The sequence below is a fragment of the Lethenteron reissneri genome, chromosome 8 (assembly GCF_015708825.2).
Source record: "Lethenteron reissneri isolate LAM-NWPU_2019-01 chromosome 8, ASM1570882v1, whole genome shotgun sequence".
Lineage (NCBI taxonomy): Eukaryota > Metazoa > Chordata > Hyperoartia > Petromyzontiformes > Petromyzontidae > Lethenteron > Lethenteron reissneri.
Genome location: NC_083786.1, coordinates 8,161,315 through 8,176,169, shown reverse-complemented (window position 1 = coordinate 8,176,169; position 14,855 = coordinate 8,161,315). Strand labels below are relative to the sequence as shown.

The 14,855-nt window shown below is 45.3% G+C and overlaps 1 protein-coding gene across 1 annotated transcript; it reads left to right on the top strand.

The window, feature by feature from the left end:
• The first annotated feature begins 400 nt into the window (after nucleotides 1-400).
• Nucleotides 401-14,514, top strand: LOC133362564 (cell adhesion molecule DSCAML1-like). The gene is made up of 8 exons (XM_061581510.1): nucleotides 401-1,037; nucleotides 2,478-2,591; nucleotides 8,037-8,384; nucleotides 9,295-9,567; nucleotides 10,197-10,562; nucleotides 11,979-12,287; nucleotides 12,996-13,097; nucleotides 14,403-14,514. Exons 2-8 carry the CDS (start codon nucleotides 2,498-2,500, stop codon nucleotides 14,480-14,482), a joined length of 1,572 nt encoding a protein of 523 aa, XP_061437494.1. The 5' UTR covers nucleotides 401-1,037; nucleotides 2,478-2,497; the 3' UTR covers nucleotides 14,483-14,514.
• Nucleotides 14,515-14,855: the final 341 nt, after the last annotated feature.

Sequence of the window (14,855 nt, the reverse complement as noted above, 5' to 3'; positions counted from 1 at the left end):
ATTCGATGTTGGAATTCACAACCAAAATGGTTGAAAAAAAAACCCATTTAAAATCTTAGGAGGATTTCGATTTAAAGCTTTCATGACTGCAGGGATTCATATTCTTGGTTCTTGGGGTTCTTTCGGTAAAGTCACGTAGATGGGAAATAATAAAATAAAAAAAATGTAACATTCTCACGACGTTTCGATTGCTTGTGTTGCAATCGAAACGTGAGAATTTTATTGTTTTAATTGTATTATTTCCCTTCTACGTGACAGGAAATTGCAAACGTACTATTATGGTCAGAGGGAGGTCCGGACGTGTTCCAGGAACATGCGAATTCCTGTTAATTTAAAAAAGAAGAGAAATTGAGTGTTGCACATCACAAGGCTGGTTCAACTGTGAGCAGGAGCAGAACACGAGTGCCACAAGGACACTCAATTGATGTTAAAGTTCTGTGCAAGCCGAGTAACTACTGGCCAAGACTAATTAGATAATCTATCGAAATTGGATCGTTTTGTTTACGTGACAAACCTTACTAATTGGCTGTGTCGGGTGGTGGCGGGTTTCATGACACATTTATATTCAGGCGATGTAACCAAAAAAAATTATTATAGAAACATTGATTGGCTAGCTGCAGGGATGGTGGGAGGGGGGACAGACCTGTTCAAATGCCGTGCAAGTTCCTGTTTATTAAAAAAAGAAACAAAAAATTGAGTTTTGGACGTCACAAGGCTGGTTCCCTTTTCTCTTGAAGTATAAAACAAGAAAACTGATTTAATCAACTTCTCAGATGAGTTTATTTTTTTTTTAAACAAGTTGAGTTATGGACGTCACAAGGCTGGTTCCCTTTTCTCATGAAGTATAAAACAAGAAAACTGATTTAATCAACTTCTCAGATGAGAGTTTATTTTTTTTTAAACAAGTTGAGTTATGGACGTCACAAGGCTGGTTCCCGTTTCTCTTGAAGTATAAAACAAGAAAACTGATTTAATCAACTTCTCAGATGAGAGCATTGCTTTTCATTTCATCCAAAATAAGGCTGGACATTACAGAGGTAAGGATAATTTTCATTGTTGTATACTTTATATTGATCATTTTTCTTGCACTTGTTGTTTGGGGCGAGATGTTATCACCCTCGCCTGGTATACAGGAGGTCGCGGGTTCGATCCCGACCCCTGACGCCTGCTGTATATTTGGAGTTTTGCATGTTCTACCCAAGGTCGTGTAGATTTCTCTCTGGTCCTTGTGTTTTTCCCTCAACATTAAGAAACATGCATTTAGGGTAGTTGGATTCTATACATTTCCACACGGTAAGCCACTTCGTTGAGCTATCATTTGTGGCCAGGTCACTTCTGAAAAAGAGCTGTATAAGCTCCGTGGGCCTAACCTGGTAAAATGAAAAAATAGTTTAGTTTAAAATAGTTTAAAACCTTCTAAGCCTTACCAAAAGTTAAAACGCCGTGCAAAACGTACCCTATTATTCCTAGATTTTAGTAATTTTACATTCCGTACAAATCTTGCATCCATGATAGGAGCTAACTTCCAGAATCACAAAGATCCCTCCTATAGCCTTTTACAGACTATTGTGGAAAGTGTTATTCGCGAGCACCTAACTCCCATAGTGGCGCAGTGTACTTGGGCTGCTGCGTTAATGTTACCAAGTCTATTGTCTCCGTGTAACTCTGCTCAAACGAGCATCAGTGCAGATATGACATCGACAACCCAGATTGTGTGGTTCGAGCGTTCTTCTCCCACTCAGAAGGCTGAGAGCTCTAATCCCTGTTGCCGGGAGCCTTAACTCATTGTCCATCTACGCTTAATAGAATGAGAAGATTATTTGTGATGTGAAGTCAATAGTGGTTGTCTTAATGTAAGGCTGGTTCCTATCAATAGTGGTTGTCCTAGTGGGAGGCTGGTTCCTACCGATAAATAACGTAATTTACATCACTGGCTTAGACCCAAGCTATGGAGATAGGGATTGCAGTGGTCATTGAAACTTTTGATCAATGCTTCCATCAGTGTATAATTACCTGTGTATATATGCAAAGATGATTGTTCTAATGGTCAAATCTTTAGTGTCGCTCATGATCACCCGACAAGGCACGAGGAGGTTGACGCGGCACCGCATCTGGACATCTTTGTTCAGTATTCCCAGCGCAGATGTTAACACTTGGGACGAGATGCATGCAGTGGTGTGGATGTACACACACCGATGTGTGTACAAATAGAGTACTTTATAATTCTGTGGAAGTATTGTGGCAAATGTTTGTACTAAATCGTGAATATAATTCTCCGGTTTTGGTAACCATGTTGAATCAATCACGCCATCACAACATCTGTTACAGCCTTCCAAGACTTATTATAACGAGATGTTTTACAATGAGTCATTTGAATGTTTTTTTCGAATTTTCTTAGCTGATCATTGATTATGATCAATGAAAAAAAATAACTAAAACAATGCTTCTGCGTTGCTGTGTCGTGCCATTGTACCCAGGTTTTTTGTATTTCAATGCTATGAGAATGCATTTCCACGTGCAAGGCTTGGCAGTGTTTGGCCGAATGTGGATCGGTGTCATTTGTTGGTTTGCCTTGAGACACCACCCAGAAGGTACGTCATGCCATGCACACAAATGTTACACCGTCTCATACGAACATGGCCAGAATGCCCGCCATACCCACCCCTCCATGGCACATTGGCAATGAAATGCCCTCATCATGGGGCGCACGTCTTCATTTTGCTGCTCCTGGAACTTTACCATGAAACCAAAAACCTGCTCTTGCCATTAATAATACAATTGTTTAAATTTATGAAGCGCATTCCACAGGGGCAACCGACTAAATTAAAGAGGGAAGGCCAAATAATGAATATATCTACCGACTCCGATTGCCTGATTTCGAGGCGTTCCATAGCTTGGGTGCTACGCTAACAACAGCCCGATCAGCAAATGAGTGCAACCTAGACCTGGGAGAACTGAGCAGTTGGACATCAGAAAACCTTCAGGACTTGAAGGACTATATAAATATGTAATAAAGGACTCGACCCTGGTTCTGTCTCCGTGTCCTTTATTTGGGTTCGCGTTCTCTTTCCCACACGGCACTCCTCCTGAGACTCTCTGCCTGGCAGCTCCACAGCTGCCTTCGCTCCCGTAGCCTTCCGCGCTCCTGCAGCTCCGCTGCAGGCTCTTGGTGCAGCCTTCCGGCTGCTCTCACAGCAGCTCCACCGCTGCTCCCTGTTCCTCCGTGCTCGGTCACCGCTGGCCGGTGGTGCCGAGTCTTACCGTGTGTGGCGATCTCGCCACTCCCCAACCTCAGCCCTCCGTGGCCTCTGTGGCTATCTCGCCATCTCCAACCTCAGCCCTGCGTGGCCTCTGTGGCTATCTCGCCACTCCCTGTCTCTATCCCCAACTCTCTCTTCCACCCCGCTGGCTGGCGCCGTCATGAGCCCCTCAGCCACCAGGCTGAGGCACGGCGACCACCCAACGTGTTCACCACCCTTCACTCCCCCGACTGACCCAGATGGCTTCCTGTCTCCCCGCTATAACTTCTCCCCCACGTGACCCTGACTCTTCCCTCTCGGATCGTCATATCCGCCCCGCCCATTTACGCCCGCATTACACCACCCTCCCCCGTAGAGAAAATTCCAGCCGTCCTCGGCTGAAACAAAACAAAATAATGCGGGCGAAGGCATCACAATCAGGAGTCCCCCAGACACAACGGAGATTATAACAACAACAACAACACAAGTAACGAAAGGGGAGGTATCAGGAACTGGAACAGAACACCGGCCTGTCCTCCGCGCAACAACAACAAGAATAAGAATGGCACAATGCACAACAACGGCAACTGACACGCAAGAACGGCCGATGCGCACAACCCAGGAATGTGGTGTTTTAGTGCGTGTCCATGTTGCAGTTCCATCCGCTCGGCTCAAGTCCAACGTCAGAGCAAGTGGTAGAGCAGGAATGACGAACGGGCGCTCAATCGCTCCTTCAAGTCCTCATCCAGTTAGCACACCAGGTAACACCCAGTGTGGCAGGCACTGAAGATCTGTGACGAGAAGGAGAATCCAATCCCCTGAGGCACAGCACAACAACGCACATCCACATGTCGTACACGACAGCCACCCGGCCCCAGGGTAGTGGAGATGATGTAAATCCGGCCCGCTTAAGAAAACCCCCATAAATACCCAAAATAGACGCGATGGATGCCCCAGTATTTACATTTTAACAACAATATTATTTACACGTGACAACAACAACAACAAAATTTCCTGCTCTTGCCCACCAGCAATCCTCCCTTGAGGACCAGCACAGACATCGCACGTACACAGCATGTACCCACGGTCACTCTCAGCAAAGCCCCCAGTCGCACACCCCCGCGTGGAGAGAGCCACGCTCCCCAGCGGTAACATTTAACTCGCCCTAACCCCCACCGTGGTCGTCAACCCACAGCAACATCCACTGACCATACTCTCGGCTAGTGCAATTTCGGGGATGAGCAGCAACTCGGCCATGCTCCTCCCTTACTATCCCATCAGAGATGGACACACACCAGCCTCGTATAGTCTGATGCTTTATAGCCCAGGGAAGGTTCATCCCCCGGCAATGCCAGACCCCATGGACTCCCCCCACAGGGCAATGTTCTCTTATAGAGACAATAACACCCTAACCCAGATCCCGTGAGCCCCCGGCACACCAGGTTCAGTCTGCCACCGCACAACTGAACCATGACTCCCCGAGCCATATGAGCACATGGCCCATTAGTTTAAGACATACCACGGAGGTTTCGCCTCCGGGCTGTCAGGTCAGCCATCAGCCATAGGCCAATGTGACCACAACTCGTGCATCACCCAATCAACAATGGCAGGCATAACAGATGGAATATTTGCCCCACCGCGGTTTTTCCCGCGCGCTCAAAATGGCGGCCCCCTTCGCCAAGCGCGTTCTCGCAATAACTCGCGCGCACTCAAAATGGCGGCCCTTTGCGCAAAGCGCATCGTCGCCATACCCCGCGTGCGCGCAAAATGGCGGCCCAACGTGCGAACACGTGGCCAGTTTTCTCTGTGCGTGCACCCCAGCTGCCCTTTGCTGGGGGTCACAAGACGCATCCCCCGTCACGTTATAACAACCCCACCAACGATAGACGCACAGCCCCAGCTTGCTGCGCACAGCAGTCATATCGTGGAAATTTCAACCAATATTTTACCAAAACACATTGGTTACACACACCAACCCGCAAGCAACTCCTGGCTGCATGCAATCAACCGAATGAGCGACGCCATTTGGCGCCAATTTACGGTCCCATCACCCTGAACATCTGAGCCACCCACAACGGCGTCATCGCGCACCCTCATTTTCAAAAAGCTCAATTACCCCTATAATATACACGCAATCTCGTGTGCACAACACCCATACAACCAACTATTTGGGTCCCCCTCTATAATATACACGCAATCTCGTGTGCACAACACCCATACAACCAAATATTTGGGTCCCCCTCTATAATATACACGCAATCTCGTGTGCACAACACCCATACAACCAAATTTTTGGGTCCCCCTCGAATTTGTTACCAATTTCCAACAGGTACGCACAAATAATAACAATCCCAATTCCAATAGTCAACCACTGCATCGCACCCCATAACCGTACAGAACGGTGTAACAGCACATGCAGTCAGCATATCGCGATCACACGCGTACATTTAAGCACAATAGCAAGCAGATCTGCAGGCAACCAACACACCATTAATCCTATCGTAACTTTGCAGCAACAACACAAATATTCTCTCTCTTGCAACAACCGCATCGCACACAGCACCTCGCAGCACAATACACCAAAAAAAATATTTTTCAATTAAGCCCGTCGCACACGGTAACCCACGAGATGGTACAGCGCAGGATACCCGACGCTCCCGAGTTAATAATTAACTTGACCATCAAGATAACAACTCCACGCCGCAGCGCACACACACTATTTGACACTCAGCAAGCACAGCAGACTCTCCTTCCATCCTCAACACACACTCATACACACTAAATGACACCGAGCAACAAGCAAATAACGCGTTCATCCAGAAAACACACACACACACAGCCCGAACCACGCTCCACACGGCCGAGACATGCAAAAATCGCCCCCCCGGCACACGCTAGATGGGTGAGGTGTGTGTTAAGGCCGGGTGCGTATCGTTACGACTCGCCCGGGGCTGCAGCAAGCAGATGACGCAGGGTGGTAACTTGAGACGCCTCGCAGAACTCGTTCGGCGACTTGACTGCTCCGTCGTCTCGCACCCGAGCCAGGACGGGAGAGCTCCCGTCCCAGCAGCTGCAGCGTCCTCTCCTCGCAGCTCCTACTCGAAAACAGCAGCTCACAGCAGGCTGCTCACCCCGCGGCACCTCCAGATGGCAGCGCAAGGCTGCCTCTCCGCCGTGATGTTGAAGATGGCAGCGTCTCCCCGCCGCGGTGAAGACAAGATGGCGGCTTCCCGCCGTTTCTCCCCTGCCACGCCCAAGATGGCGTCTTCGTGCCATGTGGCAGATGGCGCTGGCAGCGCAGGAAAGGCGGAGGCCTGCGGATCACCACCGGGCCTCCCCGACGCCGTCCTCGGCTTGGTGAACTCACACAGTTGCGCCAGCACGATTTTCAAGGTCTCCATCTGCGCCGCCATCTGTCTCCATCGTAAGTTGGCGTCCTCCGGCACAGACAGGTCCACCGACGCGGCGACACCTTGCTCACCCGGACCCGTACTCGTTCCAGCACGGATCTCCTCTTCCATCGCAGGCAGGTCCACCGTCTGAGGAAGGTCGTCGTCGTCTGATGATGTAGCAGATGATGGCGCAGGAATATTCTTTTTTTTTTCTCTCAGTTGTTTTGAGATGCCGTTTCACTTCTGACACCAGTGTAATAAAGGACTCGACCCTGGTTCTGTCTCCGTGTCCTTTATTTGGGTTCGCGTTCTCTTTCCCACACGGCACTCCTCCTGAGACTCTCTGCCTGGCAGCTCCACAGCTGCCTTCGCTCCCGTAGCCTTCCGCGCTCCTGCAGCTCCGCTGCAGGCTCTTGGTGCAGCCCTCCGGCTGCTCTCACAGCAGCTCCACCGCTGCTCCCTGTTCCTCCGTGCTCGGTCACCGCTGGCCGGCGGTGCCGAGTCTTACCGTGTGTGGCTATCTCGCCACTCCCTGTCTCTATCCCCAACTCTCTCTTCCACCCCGCTGGCTGGCGCCGTCATGAGCCCCTCAGCCACCAGGCTGAGGCACGGCGACCACCCAACGTGTTCACCACCCTTCACTCCCCCGACTGACCCAGATGGCTTCCTGTCTCCCCGCTATAACTTCTCCCCCACGTGACCCTGACTCCTCCCTCTCGGATCGTCATATCCGCCCCGCCCATTTACGCCCGCATTACAAATATATTAACATTTCTTAGCCGTAAATGTGCATGCCTGCAATCACTTAAGCTCATACCACTGCTACCACTGCTAGCACGTGAGCTCCAAAGAGCTTCTTTCGAGTGGCTATTTGGCCTACGCTGTTCGCACTGGCCACGTGCCTGGGAAGGGGCGTGAGCAGCCACACTTTGCCCCACCACACGTGGACTGCCAATCGACTGCGGGGCATCCATTTATACTGCTGGGTGCGCATGGCAGGGGGATATTAGAAACTTGCCCATTGTTCAAACTGCCACGCCGGAAGATTTAATCTATTTGGCAACCTGTGGATGATAATTCCAGTGTGATAACTATTACACCATGACATCAACGCGCTTAGCTGTAAATATATATATTTTTTATGAAAAGATAGATGACCTATCTATCGCAATATGATAATTAAGCAACGGATTCACCAAGCGTGTTATGGTCACGTAATGGTATAATGACGAATGATTTTCACTGGTCATGTGTAAAAAACAAATATTTTATGTTTTATATCATCGGTTGCTGGTCACATCAAATTCTATGGATGCTTCACTAGTATCATGACCCACATTTGGCTGCTGGTTGACAGGTTTTACATGACCGTGATTATTGCTGCTTCTGTTGACTCTGCTTCTAGTGGCAGCTGAAGTGGCGTGGGAAGTGATTTATGGACCGAAGGTCGTGACCTGCCCTGGAAGCACCGTGATTCTTCCCTGTTCCTTCACGTACCCCGAGAGGGATGGATCTGAAGTGACACTGGCTGTTTGGAAGAAAGGCTACGCGCATTCATCACCTTACGTGTACAGCCTAACAGCTCCAGTGGCATCGTATAAGGACCGGATGTCTCTGGTTGGAAACCTGAAGGAAAAAAACTGTTCCCTTAAGATCATCGACGTAAAAAGTTATGATGCTTCAACTTATTTCTTTCGGTTTGCGGTGTCGAACAGCTTCACTGGAGCAGGAGGAATTACGCTGGAAGTGAAATGTATGCCACACTAATTTTATTCAAGTTCTTAAGTCGTCCTGAAAATATAGTCATTGCATATCTTTAACAAAGTTTTGTTTTTTACTTATTTGCTTGTGGATGCATTTTTCGATTTCAAATATTAACATCACAATTTAGGATACATTCTTATACATAATTTGTAGTATTTATGCAATCTGATTTGACCTTTTTAGTTTCAGTGCCACCACGAGTTGGCAGTAAGTGTACGCAGATTTGCCCAACCTGCCGTGCAATAACTTGTCATGGTTCAACGGTGCCGTTTGATTCAATAATCTTAATGGCTGGCTCGGGTTATATAAACCCATTAAAGACAGCATATATAGATATACAAGCATTCCATTAAATACAGCATATATAGATATACAAACATCCCATTAAATACGGCATATACAGATATACAAACATCACCGTTCACGCCTGTAGCTGAATGCATGAGTCGTGAGCTTAAGGTCGTGATTCATCAATGAATATATTCACCATCACACCCCTCGTTGACAACTGTTTTACACGGTAACTATTCACCAATGTGCACTCTGACATTCTCTTCCCAGGGATACTTGAAATGTGCAATGCATTCCGATTGCTCGGCGCTCCTCGCGTTCCACAAAATTTGGACATAAAAAATATATATATTAGTGGAAGAGATTCCTTTAATACGTATCTATACTTGACGTAAAAAATACTCGAAAATGGACAGGTGAAGTTGAAATGTACAATTTTTGTTCGCGTTTAAAATGGATGAACTGCAAAGATATTTGGTATTTAACATGTGAAGTAACACTATGATATTGCGCATTTATTAAGTAAACATTTGTGTTCAATATCATCCAATTATTTCCATCGCAGTAATTCATAATTCTCTCTCAATGTTATTCATCTGTATTTTCAGATCCATATAAACCCAGAGACATCAAAGTTAAGTTTGACCCCGACAAAGTGACAGAGGGCATGAATGTGACTGTGATGTGTGAGAGTGACAGCTGGCCCCCGGCTCACGTCACGTGGGTCAGAGAAATGCGTAATGGGCACAAAGAGTCACTGGCCACGTTCGGAGAAAGAATAACAATACCACGAGTACAGGTGGAAGATTCCGGCTGGTACCATTGCAAAGCAACGAACACCGAAGGAAGTGGTAGTTCATTTGGATATCTAAAAGTGTTGTGTAAGTGGCAAGTAATTGCCATTCATTCAAAACACATCGTTAAATCCCATTACCTGCACCATTGTGTGTTGTCATTAGGTATGACTTGTTTACAGGCAGGTGAATTAACCAGGCTGATACATTTAACCTGGAGAAGAAAAAAAATATTAATGGGAAGTTATGACAAGAAGCCTTCGTCATAATTTAGTAGAACCAAATTACGCCGTTGTGTGCCATGCGAAATGCAGCAGAAAAAAACTTGTGCAATTAAAAATGAAGTAAAAAACACAGACCCAGGATCAGTGGGATCTGGACCGGTTCTTGAAATGAAATCTTTAATTGTCTCGCGAGACGACGAGTCTGTGTGTGCAAAATGTCAGCTCGTTAGGCTTAGTAAATCCGAAGGTATTAAGCGTCAAATATATATACGGACAACAGAGCAAATTCAATAAAAATGTGTAGAAATTGCCTAATTGTGTCGTTCGAAAAAGCGGCGTGGATGCGATCAGCGTAGAATCTTTGCAAGAAAAATATATCTTTAAAATTAATACAAGTACAAAAAGTCGTAAAGTAATACACAGAATAAATATTACTGAAAGAACTCCCAAAACGAACGCTCGAATGCAAACGTGACTCTTTATCCACAACAGGTGGAGGCGGCGTTTCCTCCTCAGTGACGTATGGGGCCAAGGTGGTGCATGTGACGAAGGGTGCACAGGCCATGCTCCCGTGCTCATTTTGCATTGAAACGTTCAATAAATCGTCACCCGTGGAAGGCTACTGGCTCCTCAACAATGCGAGAGATTTTACACACATCGTCTACCGAGTCAGTGCCAAATCCACAGGAATAATGGACTATCAAGGCCGCGTTTCTCTACCTGGTGACCGGACAGCACGCAACTGTTCTCTACTCATTGAAGACATCAGAATATCGGATGAGAAAACTTATTATTTTTACCCGGAAGTACATCGTACACAAATAGGTGCAGGAATGGGAATTGAACTGAAGGTTATTGGTGAGATTTTTTAAAGCATTTTTATTGACAAGGCTTTATAATTATGCACGTAAAGACACATTTCTGGGGGCTTTGACAATTGAATGTCAGTCCCAAATATCTAAATAACAGTATGTATTGCATGTAAGACTACGTACTCTACGTGTCAATGTACCCATGCTTGCAATACTGTGGTGAAAATGTTGTTGCGCGTTCAGAAGCAGTGTCAGTTGTGTGCATTCGGAACACGACTGAAATCGAATACATCAAACATAAAACACAACATAGAACGCAACAGAGCACAACGTTAAACACGAACTTAAAACAACATATAGCAGAACGTAAAACACAAATATAAAACAATATATAGCACAACTTAAAATATGAACATAAAACACAACATATAGCACAACGTAAAACACAAATTAAAACACAACATATAGCACAACGTAATACACCTAACATACAACATATAGCGCAAAGTAAAACACTAAGATAAAACAACAGCACAACATACAAATCAAATATAAAACACAACATAAAACATAACATATAGCACAACGTAAAACACGACAAAAAACACAACATATAAAACACAACATATAAAACACAAACATGTAACACAAACATAAAACACAAACCACAACATAAAACACAACATAAAACACAACATAAAACACAACATCAAACAACATAAAACACGAACGTTGCTTTCGTCTCTTGGTCCATCGGAAAGCAAACCGGCCCCGCGTGGGTCTTCTGCGTCTCACACCAGCAGAGTCGGCCACGTTAAAGAAATACACTCCTACTGATTTACCATTCGTCACTGGTAAAGGCACTCTCTGTACACTGTGAGGGTGAACAACTAACAACGTTATCCGTAAGAGGCTTTTTTGGGTTAGATTGCGTAAATATAAATGTGTCGTTAAACCCGCCACCACCCGACACAGCCAACTAGTAAGGTTTGTCACGTAAACAGAACGTGCCAATTCGTTACTAGTTCAGCACAACGGTGTGTTGGAGAGTAAAACCCACAACATTGACAATTCGAGTACAATGTCTGCATCTTTTGAGCAACGCTGATGATGCTGGAACCCACAACAATTACAATGTTGTGGGTTCCAGAATAATCACCAGTGTGCTTAAACTAGTAACGACTTTGCATATTTGTTTACGTGACAAACCTTACTGATTGGCTCTGACGTGGTGGCGGGTTTAACAACACATTTATATATTTACGCGATCTCACCCAAATACCTCTATTATGGATAATATTGGTCGCGAAACCCATTCTGTGTGTTAAACGGACTACAACATTCTTAAACAATAATACTCGTGGGCTTTATGCCATAAATGTCTAACCTAAACGTCACAAGCGTTTAATCGTATAGACTAAAACGTTGTGTTAATGTCCACTCCTCTGTCTTTGCATCACAGCGGTACCAGACAGCGTGCTCGCACAGCAAGATGTGCCGGCACTGGTGATTGGAAAACCGGCCTCCCTGAGCTGCAGTGTAGCGAACGTGTACCCCAGGGGCTCGATAAACATCACCTGGTGCGAGGATGTCATCACTGGAGGAGTGATCACGGAGACTGAAACGGCGCTTCCAGATGGAACGTTCAACATCACAAGCAGACTTAACTTCACGCCATCAGCAGACCATTGTGGAAAGAAGTGTCTTTGCTCTGTCCGGGGTGTGAACCTCCGGTCAATGCTCCAGGAAACCATCGCGTTGTATTTTGAAAGTAAGCAATGCACTGTGCAATGATAACAATTAGTGCCAATATACTGGACAAGGATCTAGATGAAGGAGAATGTCTCTGTCGATTGCCAGACATTATTTTGTGTTGGTCCATACACCTTTCCCCCAGTTGTTGGAGATGGAAATAATTATGTTTACATCGTTTGGGTAACATCCGCTATTCAGTGAGACTTTCAGCAAATGGGTGGATAGTAATTGACACAAATAGGCAAACAGTCAACTATCAATTCATTATTAAACTGGAGAAATTACCACTTTTTTCCCAACCTGGTCAGAACTCACAAAACCAGTATAGTGTAATTCGCAAGTCACTTGGGGCATTATACTACCAATCGGAAGCAAAACATGAAATGATTGCGATGTTGAGCCCCAATTGAGTAGTGTGAATGAGCAGACGGCGCGTAGTAACATCATGGTTATCTCACACCATCGGCAGTAAACAGGCGGCGGAATGGACTTTTAAAATGTTGCTTAAATCCACAAATTCAAAAGACGACACAATCGATGGCAACGTGGCTTGTGGCGCAGAATCTGCTTCAGCCCACGAGTACACTAATTGCACACGATGGACATGTACGTCGCAACGCCATTTTATATCGCAGAAAATACTTGTGATGAGTTATTTTGTGCATACCGTAATTCTCAATTTTACTGAGACGAAAGCTGCAGAGTGTACTTTTTCTTCTTCCAGCATCGGGCATCAGTGAACGGATTTGTCTCATATCTCTGGCAGCACCTATTCTGGCCTGGGGAGCTGTGGGCTTGTGTTTTTTCTATTTAAAGAAAAAGAAAGGTAAAAACTGCATAAAATAACAATATTGTTATACAATACACATCTTGTTCAAAGAATAGCATTACTTTATTGTGCTGTAATGAATGCCGTGTATCAAGAATATATCACAATCATCATCGACCCTTGTCGAGCCATTACTGGATGAAGGCATAAAATAAAAAAATAAATCACGTTTCGGGCGCAACACAAGCATCCATCATCAGGTGGACGCTTGTGTTGCGCCCGAAACGTCGTAATTTATTTGTTTTATTTTCTACCTACGTGACCTTACCGAACGAACCAAAGAGTATGGATTCCTGTAGTCACGAAAGCTTCAAATCAAGGTTGGATGAAGGTCTTTCCATATCGTCGTCATCCATCATGGTGCTGCAGTGCCCACAATCCATCTGCGAATAAACTGGCGTCATCACTCCATTTCCGTGGCGGTCATATTCCCGGGCACATTCCCTCCTTTGGCTGTCATGCCATCGCCAATCCTGTCCATCCACCATCGTTCTGTCTAGCGATGTGTCCTGCACAGGCCGGCTTGCCCTGCTAACAATGTCGCTGAATTTGGGGTTGTCCTCTTAGATGCGTATGCCCTAAAATAGCTGTTCAGCGATCACCTCACCCACCACCTCACCAATCACCTAACCAAACATCTCACGAATCATCTCACGGTTCATCTCACTGCTCATCTCACTGCTCACCTCACAGAACATCTCACCGATCATCTCACAGATCATCTCTCCGATCATCTTTCGGAACATCTCACCCATCAACTCACCCATCAACTCTTCGTCGAGTGGTGTCCTCCTCAAGCACATTTGATGTTTTTAACAGTCACATACATTAATGTCTCCCAATATTTCTCCCATTATGGTAATTTCTAGAATCTCCCTCAATTCTTCTTTTTGCACAGCTATTGTTCCATTTTCGTCAGCGATTGGGTTTTTGATCGATGTTACAACCAGTACATAACGCCATTACTTAGAAAGAATTAAACTTCCAATCAGTGCATATTGGCCACTATAAAATGTATTATCCAAAGCAAACCCATGCCATAACTGCTCATGTGCACTGACTTGAAAAGTGTCTTGTGCTGCCATATTGCTACGTTGCTTTTCATTAGCAAATTAAGTTTTCAAAACACACACCATTTTTATAGTCATATGCGATATTAATAATATGTGAATTGCAGTAACTAAACTACATTGAAATCTAACAGTGTAAGAAATATTTCGACATGTATTTGGAAAAACACATCGCCCTGTCATGCCCTCTATGGTTTAACTCTGTGTGTGGCATTACATTTCTTTCCTACAGCACCGGCCATCACTCCAACTGACCATAGAGAAGAGGTTCAAGTTTACGATGATTTGGTTCTTCAATGTCATTCTGCTTAAACTGTTTTCAAACCCAGGAAATGTCTATTTCCCACAAAGTAGAGATTTACAAATGTCTTATGCTATACATGAAAATAAAGGACTGCTTACAACTCCATGAGAAGCCTACAAGATGGTTTCAGCCCACTCTACGGACTGAATTATTTATTTAAACTGCGATCATGTTTAATTCTGCACCACATTGGTGACCTGAAGCCTCCTTTGGCTTCGGTCTCCATTTGATGTCCAGTTAACCAAATTTATGGAAGTTACATTAAATATGAATGACTTTGCTCACAAAGTGACAAAATTCAGTATTTTGTTGTAATATGATAGGTTGCAGTGTAAAAAGTAAATTAACTCCTTGAGTGGCATAACTTATGCTCTTACCGGC

Excerpts from the sequence above, each read along its gene's own strand:
- LOC133362564 (XM_061581510.1), top strand. The coding sequence starts at position 2,498 with ATGAGAATGCATTTCCACGTGCAAGGCTTGGCAGTGTTTGGCCGAATG. Across the intron at positions 10,563-11,978 it reads AATTGAACTGAAGGTTATTG|CGGTACCAGACAGCGTGCTC; the intron begins GTGAGATTTTTT and ends TTTGCATCACAG. Across the intron at positions 13,098-14,402 it reads CTATTTAAAGAAAAAGAAAG|CACCGGCCATCACTCCAACT; the intron begins GTAAAAACTGCA and ends TCTTTCCTACAG.